The 13,691-nt window shown below is 32.4% G+C and overlaps 2 protein-coding genes across 2 annotated transcripts; both read left to right on the top strand.

Annotated features, from left to right (window-relative positions):
• Window positions 1–331: 331 nt before the first annotated feature.
• Window positions 332–825, top strand: LOC150025237 (uncharacterized). Its single transcript, XM_090295488.1, has one exon. It carries the CDS (start codon window positions 394–396, stop codon window positions 655–657), a length of 264 nt encoding a protein of 87 aa, XP_090151614.1. The 5' UTR covers window positions 332–393; the 3' UTR covers window positions 658–825.
• A 6,162-nt stretch (window positions 826–6,987) lies between these two features.
• Window positions 6,988–13,409, top strand: LOC137822629 (pachytene checkpoint-like protein). The gene is made up of 14 exons (XM_068627549.2): window positions 6,988–7,155; window positions 7,244–7,307; window positions 7,400–7,512; window positions 7,781–7,848; window positions 8,060–8,163; window positions 8,281–8,385; window positions 9,005–9,094; window positions 9,209–9,284; window positions 11,490–11,559; window positions 11,649–11,719; window positions 11,884–11,974; window positions 12,470–12,597; window positions 12,734–12,862; window positions 12,949–13,409. The coding sequence occupies exons 1-14, from the start codon at window positions 7,065–7,067 to the stop codon at window positions 13,096–13,098; spliced, it is 1,350 nt and encodes a 449-aa protein (XP_068483650.1). The 5' UTR covers window positions 6,988–7,064; the 3' UTR covers window positions 13,099–13,409.
• The last annotated feature ends 282 nt before the right edge of the window (window positions 13,410–13,691 follow it).

Here is a 13,691-nt window from a genome sequence, read left to right as displayed (position 1 = left end):
TTATTCATTATAATATTTTATATTAACTTACTACTAACAAGTATAATTTTGCGTATATTATAATATATGATGAAAAATATATTTAATAGTTATTATTTTAAACATTTTTAATAGCCGTTCCTTAATAATTAATAATACTATCTATGGACAAGTGTCAATCATTGGCCTTGTCTGTAAAGAACGATGGATCTAAACTTAGGAGGAATCTATGGTTTTCTATTTGACATAAAAACTTTGGAATTAGATTCAACTTTTGTCAATTTTGAATATTGAAAACAAATGATAGCATGCATATATGCATTAACCTTTTCCTATATATATAGTTCTCAAATCTCACCTACATATTTAAACCTTGTGTGATTTACTTGTGAGTATCCAAAAACACAGAGTAAAATGATGAGATCAGGGGAGTACTACAGCCATGTTTCAGAAGTTGAGAGGGAGTCTAGCACTGTTGAATACCCTAATGATGCTCCTCTTTCCATCAAGAAGATTGTTTACGAGGAAAATAAGGTTGAGGAACCCCACCACCACCACCTCTTCCATAGGCACCACCACCACCCAGAAACTCGTGAGACTGTGAAAGTTGTAGAATATGAAGTTCCTGAGAGGCGTGTTGGTGAAGTTGTCTACGAAGACAGAACAGTGTGGCCTTGAATTGCATGCTAGGGTTGAACTTCAACTTCTTATGATGAGCCTATTTTGCTAAGGAAGACTATTGCTAGTATAAGTATCACCACTGTGTGATTGATTTAAATAAATTGCTCCTTAGTTATCACTTACGTTATAGATCTTATATAATTTCAATAAAGTTATGTTACTATATTTGTGGTGTGTACAAAGTACGTGTGTTAGCATGCATGATATTTGTTTTTTGTTCAAACTTTTGTGAGGAACCATGGATCCAAATCCTCACGGATCCTTCAAATACAACAGAATCAGTCCATCACGACTCATGTGTAACCTAATTAATGGTATGTAGGTACCCACATAAACTATATGAATGATTTCTTAAAACTTTTAAACAACACGTTTCGGAGTATATCACACAATTCATTCATTGAATCAAATCATATTCTGAATGCGATTGAAATCGCTCTAATATAATTTACACATAATCTCTAGCCACGTTTAACTAGGTTAATTGTTTTTATCACTGAAGAAAATTTATATATAAAAAATAAACACAAACGTGATTCAATCCTTATAGACAAATATACAAGATGTGATCATATGTTAGTCAATTTGTCTTTATACCAAAAAATCAAGTACTCCATACCCTCTCCTTTATGTTTGGGGTAATCTAAATTCACAAATCCTCCCTCTTAAAACAAATTCTCCCGTAAAAACTTCTTTATCCCCATATCAAAGCAACTTGAGAAAGGTGTACTGGCTGGTCATGATAGCTTCATTGCTCCATTTCTAATGTATTCTTCATTATAATTTAGTTCCTCAACCCATTCCAACTTTGTCAGGTTTGTAGGCTCCCATATATTATTGTGTCACAGTTCATTGTAGAACAATCTCCTCCTGCTTGTATTATTTATAAATTATATCAGTTTGTAGCTCCTGCCATGTACTGTGATACCATTATGATCTGCGTAAATCAATGTAGAAAGCCCTTGAATGATCTTTGTGGGTCGTGGCAAGTACCTTTCCTGCATAAAGAATCAACCTAGTTATGACACTCTTTATACTATTATTATGTTATAAAACTCAAGTATAGAAAATAACGTTGAGACTTTGTTCATAACCAAATTCGGAGAGTTAGGATTTGATTCAGGACGTAACAAAACCAATTTATCAAATATAGAGAAAGATACTTGGGATTGAATTACATCTATCTCAATCATCTATATTTTGAATAATACAATATATAATACTCAGAACTACTTATTCTTATTCTTGATGCTTAATTTAAAGTCATTCACCTTGATTCCTCACAAATGAAATTCATAAGATAATTTCTCAAATACTGATTCCTCAGATATCTAACAAATCATCTAGCTTTATTAATAGAATTATGATGCAATTAATAATCTGGAATCTATTCCTAGCATTACAAGTTATAAAGTCTTTTCGTCTATTTCAGATCCTTAAAGGTACTTTCCAGTTAAATTTAAAGATCAAAATCAAGACTCTATTGATCAGACATAATCAAGCAATAACATAAAACGAAAATATCAAGAACAAATAGAAAAGAGGATATATATATATATATATATATATATATATATATCACCAAGGATACATTTGATCAAGGTAAATTACATTCAATCCCAAGTTAGAAAGAACTTAGCCACTCATGACAGTTCCTCCAATCTTCATTCTTGATCTGGATTGCATAAGAAGGGCTGATCTGAGCACTTTCTTCTCCTCAGAACAGAGGTCTCCTTCTTCTTCTCTCACTAACTTCTCTCTAAAGATCCAATCTTTTTTCCACCCCTCCTTTTGAGTTGTGTTTCAAAATTTATATAATGAACTTTAGCTCAAGCTAACTAATTTAGCTTAAGCTAGATCTTTCGGTGCATTTTTAGCTTGAGCTAGCGTTTCTAGCCTGGGCTAGATCAGTACTGCACATTTAATCAACTCTTGACATATTTAGCTTGAGCTAAATCCTCTTGTGATCCAATTAAGTTTTTGCTTTCTTTCTTTCGATGCCAACTTGAATACATTCTTTCCATGCTTCATATTCATCTGCAATTTACACAAAAAATTGAGATTAAATTTCTTCATTTGTTTTTTGGTTCAAAATATATAATCAGATTCAATAATTCTCAGATTAGGGTAGTTTTCTTAAATTAAGAAACAATTAAGTTCCAAAGTGTTCAATTTTATCAATCATAAAAACTACACATTGACACTTATCAACTATCTATATTCATTTTTTTTTATGTTCTACTAGTCATATTCAAACATGTCATTCGACATACACGCTAATTTGAATAAGAGAAAATAGTCTTATTAAAATTACAGTGCACCTATGTCCTCATCTTTAACTCCTTTACATCTTGCCTAGCATTCTTAAATAAAATGAGATTCCTTTAGGCTGTGTTTGTTTCAAAGCGCTGAAAAGCAAAGAAACACTATTTGAAGTGAAATGAAGATGAATCCACGTAATAGAGACAAAAAAGCACTCAAATCGAAAAAAAAATTGCTTGCAAAACTTTCTTCGCAAATATGCGAAGAAAGTTGTATATTTAACTTTAGTTTACTCTTTTACCCTTTTTATTTTAAACTTAAATTATTTTAATTTTTACTTAAAATATAATTAAAATTAAATATAAAAAATATAATCAAAATTATAAAAAAATAATTATTATAAAAACATAATTAATCATATTATATATAATTAATTATAAATATAAATAATAATAATAAAAATAAATATATTTTTAATAATTAAAAAATAAATTTATATAATAATTATATTAATTAAAAAAAGGAAAGATAAAAATAATGAAAAATAAATTTTTATCAAATATTTATAATTATAAATATTTAAATAATATTTTAATTAAAAATAATTATAATTTATAAATAAATATATCAAATTAATTTTTAACCATTTTTAAATATAAGGATAAATATGTAAACTTACATTTTTATCAATTAAAAAATATATAATTTTAGTCACATCTATCACATCACTCACAAACTTTTATAAACTTTCCCCACACTTTCCACTCTATTTACCTTAATCCAAACACCTTAACTTTCTTTACACTTTCCCTTCAAATCATCTCATTAGTCTCATATACATCTAACTACCGCTATCCACTTCCCTCTCCAGATCTTATTCCCAACCTCTTAAAAAAATTCATTAAATTAAATTGTTGAAAGCGTAGTCTCGAGTGATAATGTTATACAGTGGTCTCACGTACCTATCTATAACATAAATTCTAGACCTTCCCAACATATTGACATGGAAAGAAAAGATGATTATTTGTTTCATTCATCTTACCGCACATGATACATAGCCTATCTTGGATGTGTACTCCTCTAAGAGCCAGATTTTCCACTGTAGTGAGTTTGCCTAAAAGCACTCTCCATGGTACATGTTGTGAAGATGGGATGACCTTAGATTTTCAGAACATCTCAAACAATTCATTTTGTTTTCCATTACTGTAGTTGTCTAGCTTTTTATAAGTAGATTTCACTATGCAATCATTCTCCCCCGCGTCTTTCTACACCCATTCGTCTAGACCACCAATTTGAAAACCAAGTTGGTTTATGTCATGTGTAAATTTAGTAAATTGTTGTTCTTCCCATCCAAACCAACTCCTTCTTCATTCTAAACATCATATCTAATTATTGTTTATCCATCCTTCAACATCGTTAATTATTATGTTCTTATATTTTTGCATTCCCATAAATTTTAGGTTATTTCTGCATTAAAAAGATATACCCACGCCATCTATCCTCCCAAAAATTTACAATGTCACCTTGTTCTACCCTCCAAGTAACATTATCATCAAAGCATTCCCCCATTTATGCCTTGCCCATAAACCCTGTAAGGTCTTCCACCACCATGACCCATAAGTAACATTTCTATTATCATTCAAGTTTCTCCGAGAGTCGTATTTAGATTCTAAAATATCCTTATGTATCCTTTGTGATTTACAGACCTTAACTCCATTTCCACTTAGCCAATAATGTTACATTAAATAGTTTGATATCTAAGTCTTAAGTCTCCTTCTTCCTTTGGTTTAGATATGTCTTCTCAATTTATCCATGTTATCTTGTTCCCCTTATTTCCCTACTCCTACAAGAAATTCCTTTGAGTAGTTGGAATCTTATAGAAAGAGATGTAATACAAGGGTATAACAGAAATGATACATTTTAGTAAGCATATTCTACCTTCCAAAGATAGAAATCTCCCTTTCCACCTACCCAACCTATTCTTGATCTTATTCATAATCTTTTTCCACATAACTACCTTTCTCGGGTTCCCTCCTATCACCCTTTCCAAGTATTTAAATGGTATTTTCATGTGACTACAATTTAGCTTCTTAGAAAAGAAATCCATTTGATACTCTTCTATAATCCCCCTATATTACTCTTATAGAAATTAATATTTAACCTAGAAGCAAGTTCAAAACATTTCAAAATGCTCTTGATAGTGAGAATGTTGTTTATACTCGGCCTAGTTATAAAACTTTATCCTTTGCAAATTGTAGAATACTTATCTCTATCTCTTTTTTTACTTATCTTCAATTCCTCCAACAAATTCCTCCTAATTGCTTGCCTTACAATCCCATTTAATCCCTCAACAACTATTAAGAATAAAAAAAAAGGCACTTACCGATTCTAATGCCTTAAACCTTTAGTTGGTTTAAACTTTGTGGTTGGACTTCCATTAACCAATACCGATATTGTATACGACTCTAAACAACCCTTCACCTGTGAAATTCATTTACTCTAGAATCCTAATCTCCTCTTCATGTACTCTAAGAATTCTCATATGATAGAGTTGTATGTCTTTTCAAAATCCACTTTGATAATGACACAACTTTTTTTCTTTCTTCGACTTCCTCAACTACCTAATTAGCCACTAACACACTATCCAACATACCTCTTCCCTATAAAAATGAATCTTGTGATTGATCTATAATCTTACTTAGAAACTGTTTTTAATCTTATGGATAATAACATAGATATTATTTTGTACATACTACCCAATAAAAAAATTGATCTATACTCGCATAAATAAGCATTTGCGAATAAAAAAATACATCAAAACCCAACAAAATCATCATTTGCGAATAAAAAAATACATCAAAACCCAACAAAAATGAAAATAAATGATTAAAGAATCACCTGTTCTTCGGCAAATGAAAAGAGGAAATGAGATATGAATGGGTCTTTGCATGTATATATTCTCAAAAACCAATCTTGATAACCATTTCAAAATTTCAAAATTCAAAAACCGCGCCAAGTGAAAAATACCTTAAAGAAGAGATTTGTAGTGGTGGTAAGGCAATGAGCAGAAGGTGTGCAGTTGCCAAATAGGTGAAAGAGAAAGGGAAAGTAGAAGAGAGAAAGGTATGAGTTTGAGAGAGAGGGTCAAGCGGAGTGAGAGATTATAAATTCAAATTCAAAAAACATTACCTGAAATGGTGTTCTGTGATTGTTCTGCAATTGGTTCTGGAAAAGCATTTGCACAACCATACACAGTTTTGGAAAAGCCATTGCTAGCCACACAGAACACACATTCAGAAACCCTAATTTTTCCTCCACCTATGCACATTGGGCCTGTTCACTCATTTTGGGCTAGCATAAGCATGGACTCATTTTCTTTCCAGCTAAAGCCTCACAATGTGACACGTGTAAAACATTCTTCGTATGGTAAATTTGTTTTTTTGTTTATTTTTTTCAAAAATTTGTGAGAGCAACACGTGTAGAAAGTTGTCTGTTTGTGCTTCCTCAATTGTTAATAAAACAAGTGGAGACTTAACAATTAGATTAAGCTTAAAAAGAAAGACTTCCTAAATAAAATATTGCATATATATATAATCAACCTTTTACATTTTTATTTATTAGTAATTATGATATTGGAATTTATTAGTAATTATGATATTGGAATGAATTATATGTTAGTAGAAAAGATTTACTATACTTCCAATGTAACAATCTAACCATTCAAACTTATATTACTTGGTTACAAGACACAAGCCTATATCATTTATACAAACTAATTGTAGTGGGGCTACATTTGTATGTGACAAGACTACTTGTTTTCCATTTTTTAAATAAATGATATTACTCTAACCCACCATTGAATTTAAGTGTTGGTATTTCCTAATAACCATGCTTAGAAGTCACACTGATTTAACAAGATTATAAAATGAAGAAAGTGTTGTTATAATTTGATACCAAATTTGAATAAAAAAGTACTCGTTCCAAAAAACCAAAAAAATGTATTTAAGTTTTTTTTACCTAAATTATTCTTAAATATTGATTTTATTGGTGTGCTAGAGTTCATACTGGGCTTTTCCCGCTCATTTTTGAACGAAAACCCTTCTCTTCTTTCTCACTCCACAACTTCAGTTTGGAGCGACAACATGAGTGCTCCCATGGACACCGAGCTCACAACCTACGAAAATGGCGCTGTTCCCCAACACTCACTTCCCGAGGACAAAGTTCTTGTTCCTGGTACTTTCCCTCTCACTCTCTCCACTCTCCACTCTACACATTCTCATATCTCTTACTCTTTCTTTAATCACTCTTACTTTGTTCCTAGTCGAGGTAACCCTAAAACCTTCCAGCACCGCTAAAATCGAAGATGTTCGTTCCGCTGTTGAGGGGTAACCCCTTTCCCTTCTTTGCCAAATTGCAAATTAAAGTTTTCGTTTTTTTTCTATCCAAATTGTGATTAATGCGGTTCTCGATTTAGCAGGATGCTTGAAAAGAGGAGTTTGAGCTATAACGATGGACCCATTCCGGTGCCTCTTGATGAGGCGTTTCTCTTAGATAACGTTGAAAGAATTTGCGTTTGCGGATGTGATACTGGTGTGTGATTTTTTCATTTTAGGGTTTAGGAATAGTTAGGAATGATTGGAACTTAATGATTTGATTTCTTTTGCTTTTCTTCAAAATTTGAAATTGCATAAAAAGACTTTTGGTCTCAATGTGAGTTGGATTGAGTGTTTTAGCAATTAGCACTACAACATAGCAAATTCTGTTGAATAATAATTCCCTGAATGGAGAGAGAGGGACTATGCTTCATTCTACTGCCGCTTTTCTGATTCCGATTCTGTAAAATGTAACTATTTTGTAGATGATGGGAGGCACAATGATAATGTTCTTTTGTTCTGGCAAGTCAAGCCTATTGTACATGTTTTTCAGGTGATACTGCTGACTTGATTTTATTCCCTATCTGTTGGTCTCAGTCTCATTTTCCTTGGTTGTGTCATCCTTATTATGAGTATGAAAAAGGATAGATTTAGCTCCTCTAAAGCGAGGAGGGTGCCCTTTGAAAAATAAAGCACTGTTATACTATTATTTTGGAAGTGCCATTTGAAGTGAATATTTCTTGGTCTGAATTTTGCTTTGTCAGCTTAGCGAGGAAGGTCCATGTGAGGATATAAGCTCTGATGGGCAGTCTTCTAGCTTCAATGAATGGATTCTTCCTGCAAAAGAATTTGATGGCATGTGGGAAAGGTTATTACTTTTTGTAATTTATGCTTTTCCTGTTCTAATTCTATACTGTTTATTTTTTATGATTAACTATAAAATTCTAAATCATTTGCCCTGAAATATCAACCATTGTGTTTGCAGCTTAATATATGAATCTGGTCTAAAGCAACGGTTATTACGTTATGCAGCAAGTGCTTTGCTCTTTACTGAAAAAAGGGTTGATCCATTCCTTGTTTCATGGAATCGGTAAGAACTGGAAATATTCATTTAGTCATGGTCTTCAATACTGAAACTTTGTTTTACAATTGCATGCATGACCTGATATGTTCATATCCGGTGTCTTCCCTGGCAGACAATAAGCATACTGATGCTTCATGATATACTGAGCAAACTTTGATTTCTGAACACCTGAAAAGCAACTCAGTATAACTGCTGATTTGTTAGGACTCTCTTTATAGATTTGTTGACGAGAAAAAGTTTGCAGCATACGCAACTATGATAAACAAAACTTTTTAAAAATCTTCATCGAATTCCTTGCAAACCTTAGAAACCTATCAAAAGGACTGAAAAATTACACACAAAGGAAGATGAACAAGAACATTGTGATGGCAGGCCGATATTTTGTCTTGCTCGTTTTTTTAGACTCTGACTGCGGAAAGTGAACAGTTTAGAACTAAATAATATCATGTAGGCTATTTTCCTTGTAGAAAAATTAAAGAAAAACACGTTTCTTCTTTTTTATTTAATTTTGATGCTATTTAAGTAAAATTGTTTGTTGTAGCAATAACGGGAAGTTGAACTATAAACCTAGATGATTGAACTATGTACATATCTTAATATTTTAGAGAATTTTATATATGTGCAGCATAATTCTGTTACATGGACCTCCTGGGACTGGAAAGACATCTTTATGTAAAGCATTAGCTCAGAAATTAGCAATTCGATTCAATTCAAGGTGCACTGATCTATTATCAATACTTTTTTTTATATATATTCTACCAATATTTCTCAATGAAAACAAGTTAATAAAGGGAACCTAAACTAACTTGCCTGTTTTTCCCCCACTCAGATACCCTCAGTCCCAGCTTATTGAAGTGAATGCACATTCTTTGTTCAGTAAATGGTTCTCTGAAAGTGGCAAGCTGGTATGCATATCTGAAACTTTCTGTGTGTCATAGGCTTGCATATTGACTTATCTATAATTCATGTTTCATATTGGCTGCATTTTTTGTTGGTGGGTTTTCAGTCAAGATTTCTCCCAGTTAAGTAATATGCTCGAAGCATAAAACTTCATGTATTTATCATTGTTGCCTTCAAGTTTATATCGAGTGAGATCAAAGGATTTAGCTGACTCAAGCTAGGAACACCCAACTTTTTGGTAGAGCATAGAATTGCATTAAGGAAAAGGGAACAAAAGTGAAAACGAAGTTTTCAAGATCTTTTCCTATATGAAATAATTATTTCTATGTCATTATACCTTCACATGATGGATGTGGATTTTCTACTTTGACAAATTGGTTAGAGCAGTATGAATCTTGGAATAAAACTTCATTATAAGTATCCTTTTCTCATTTTTCACCTGGACTTCCTAGTATTGTTTGTGTGATAATGAGTAATTGTTCTGTTTCGGAGGGTATCTAACATAAATTAGTTCATTTTAGGATCACCTCAAGGCAAAGTGGAGTTCTTAGTTACAGTGCAGTCTGAAAATAAAAGTAAACTACTACTAGTATGTCTAACAAAATGGAAAGACTTGCAACCATCATTTTTGTTGTTTTGTTGCTTTGGAATTGAAGCATATAATTGCCGTTATGGAGCATGAATCTGGGTAATAGTATTGGGTAGAGGGGTAAAAAATTTACAGATTAGGGTACAAGTATGATAAGAAACAAACAAATAAAAATATAAACCTATAAATAATTAAAGCAGTATGTAATATGCAATGTTCATACTTTTATTTTAGTTTCTACAACTAAATCAGATATACTAGGACCGCACAGGTGAAGGGGAATACATGGTCCTGCAACCATTTAGAAATAGATGGGTTGCAGCTATGATAGAAACTCATATAGAGTATGGAAGGGTAATCTTCTACCTTAGTGACTCCTCACCTACAATCCATCAAATTCATTTGGCAATGAAAGTGAATCAATTAGCTCGACATCATTATAAGATGACAACTAAAAGAATTGAATCTCCTCTGCCTTTACATGAGAATGCTCATGCTTAGCTTCAAATTATGGATCCAAGAACATAAGATGAACTTAAGAAAATAGTATCTAAAGCAATGCCAAAAGCAAAAGAAACAAGAGAGAAAAGATGGAATAGGAGAAGAAATGTAGAACACACTACCTTAGTTAAACTCAAGATGAGAGGTTGAATCACCACTTGAACTTTACGACTTTAAGAGAGAGTATCACGCCCTCAAGAGAACAATGCTCTCACAATTTCTCAAAGAAATTTAAATTCATTCAAAAGTGTGAAACAATGATACAATAGGGTTATATACAGCCATAAGTTTTGTCTAAGCTTGGCAACAGTAGGAGGCAAATTCAAAATTTAAAAATGGTTCTAGAATATTTAAGGAATGAGAGCGTACCATAAACACACTTTCCTTGTCACTTGGTGCTTTCCTTGTGTGTGTGGAGCTTGCCTTATGCATGCTATCAATGTGTGTTTGTCTTCTTGTTTGTCCGAGAATATTTGCATCTTACACCTTGATTGAATGTGTTCAATTGAGGTCCAATTAACAAATCCAAGCTACAATTATAATTAAAAAGAAATACACTTGAAAAAGTAAACAAATCCTAAAATCTGAGTCCATGAAATACTAAAGAAAGAAAACAAAGAATTATTTTTTAGTGAAGAGGTTATTGTTTCTCATCATGTTTCTTGTAATTCTCCTAAAACCCATCTTGTTCCTTTTCTTGTTGATTTATGCACTAATCAAGTTGACTAGTCTCCATTTTAAAAACAGAGAAGCTGAGCTACTAGTTGGACTTTAACCAAACTGAATGATGTTATGTGATCTATGTAGATAAACTGGGAAACTATTGTGCAATATTAAGCCACTTAGGCTGTCTGTGTCCTTTTAGTTTGATACCAATGCTTTAGTAAGTTTATAAACTAAAGTTCTTTTCCTTAACTATAATCAAAGAGTCCTGCATATTGAGTATCACTTAACTGAAACAATATAGGAATTTATGGAATTTTGAAACAAGGATTTGATTAGTCAAATTGTGAAATTGCCAAATTTAATGATCCTGTATACTTACCAAGTTACTTACTTTGAATGAACTATTTTTTTGTTTGATTATCAAGTGTGCAATTGTGTTTTTGTTTTCTACTAGGTAGCGAAACTTTTCCAAAAGATTCAAGAAATGGTAGAGGAAGAAAGCAATCTTGTATTTGTATTGATTGGTGAGGCATAAGATACCGGATAAATTCTGACTAATTGCTCATGTATTTTTCCCCTATGTCTGCTTGAGTATGTGCTTATGATCATGCAGATGAAGTCGAAAGTCTTGCTGCTGCTAGAAAAGCTGCCCTATCTGGTTCTGAACCTTCTGATTCTATTCGGGTAAAATCCTTCACCCCATCCTATCAATAGGAATAAACTCACTCCCCCCATCCCCACTATTTTGTGAAACTGTTTTAGATTGTTTAAAAATGTAATTCAGAGGTGTTCGCTTTTGTTCTTGGGTGTTTGTCTAACGTAAGTTCAATCTGAATACGGAATTTCAGGTTGTCAATGCATTACTAACTCAGATGGACAAGTTAAAATCATCTCCTAATGTGATAATTCTAACCACTTCCAACATAACTGCAGCTATTGGTAAGCCTTAATTTCTCACTATTCAATTTTATGGCTTTTTTCCTTGTAAGTTATAGCGGGCTCTCTCTGATAAATTTGAATATTCACATCTGATTAGCCTATAATATGTTAGTCTACTTACAAGTGAAGTGTAGAGTAGGTTTACAATATGTGGAGTTAGTGCAATTCTTTGTTTTATCACGATTCACGGTGGAAATTGGTAGCCAGTACCGAATATTTTTTGCTCACCAAGCACCTCTTTGGGCATCAGAGTCAAGTTGTTATAAATAAAGCACTGACTTTCGTTACCAGCATAGTAAAAAACAATACTATTTCCAGATCTGAAATTAGCATCACCCCAATGTAACACATCACAACAGCAGCCTTTTCCCACTAGGTGGGAGCATCATTCCTCTCAAATTTCTTCTTAAGTAGTTTTTTCAGTATCCTCCATAAATTTCATTAAAACACATTTCACATGTTGTATATCATACAGATTTATCAATTTTATTGCAGACATTGCTTTTGTCGATCGAGCTGATATCAAAGCATATGTTGGTCCCCCTACTCTTCAAGCTCGGTATGAAATATTAAGGTCCTGCTTGCAGGAACTGATACGTACAGGGATCTTGACTAGTTTACAGGTGCAAAGAGTTCTCAATCTTGTCCGTCTATCTTTACAAACAAGTCCTTAATATTGGAATCAATATTCCAATCCAGACAATAAATAATCTTTATTCCAATTCAGAAATTATTTTGGCTAATCATACTGACTTTTAGGATTGCAAGAATGTCATGCTTCCAAATTACGCTTGTGCAAAGGAGAGGTTGAACGCTCCAGATTTTCATGAGGGTGCTACATTCATGCAACTGTGCAAGCACTTATTGGAAACCGCGGAGGCATGTGAGGTAGGGACAAATATTTCTTGTTGGTGTTGAACATTAATCTTTTGTTTGACCTTTAATATTAACTGATGAGTCTGATCTGTTTACAGGGAATGAGTGGAAGGTCTTTGAGAAAGCTTCCATTTTTAGCACATGCTGCACTTTCAAATCCTTTTGATTGTAACCCTGTTAAGTTCTTATGTACAATGGTAGAAACAGCAAAGAGGGAGCGTTCTGAGCTTCCTGACCAAAATAACTAAATTTTCAATTCAAAATGTGTAAATCAAAAGTGTAACATTGCATCTACTGCATTTTAGTGCGACATAAATATGTTTGATGCAGCAGCGATGTTTATTTATTATTACAGGTAATTAACAATGCTTAGTATCCTAGAGAGATAACTACAAAATACCGATGGGTGGGAAATGGAGAACCCTTGGTTATCTCCAATTAAATTTTCTTTTATTCTTATAGTCAAATGGGTTATAAAAGATGAGTGTTTGTATAAAATCATTATTAGATTTTATTACTTGTAGAATATATTACGTTATCCTTTCCTCATTTTGAAATATATACTTCCTTCTTTTATCCTATAATCATGACTTGAATTTTAGTCTTTTTAATATAACTAAATCTCTTATTAGTAGGTAAGAGAAATAAACTTGTTTCCATGCATTTTATTCCATTTCGTTTTAATTTTTATTGATTTTTTTCACTGTTCAGAAATAGGTATAAAGTATAAATATTGGTAAAATATAATTGGGATGATAGTGAAAATTCTAAGTATCACTTTTTTATTCTCAAATGTGTATTCGTAGTTGTCGTTTGTCGTTTTGGTGATATTCACAAGGGT

Source organism: Phaseolus vulgaris, chromosome 9 (genome assembly GCF_051622355.1).
Source record: "Phaseolus vulgaris cultivar YP4 chromosome 9, ASM5162235v1, whole genome shotgun sequence".
NCBI classification, from domain to species: Eukaryota; Viridiplantae; Streptophyta; class Magnoliopsida; order Fabales; family Fabaceae; genus Phaseolus; species Phaseolus vulgaris.
This window is presented reverse-complemented; position numbering and strand designations above follow the sequence as displayed.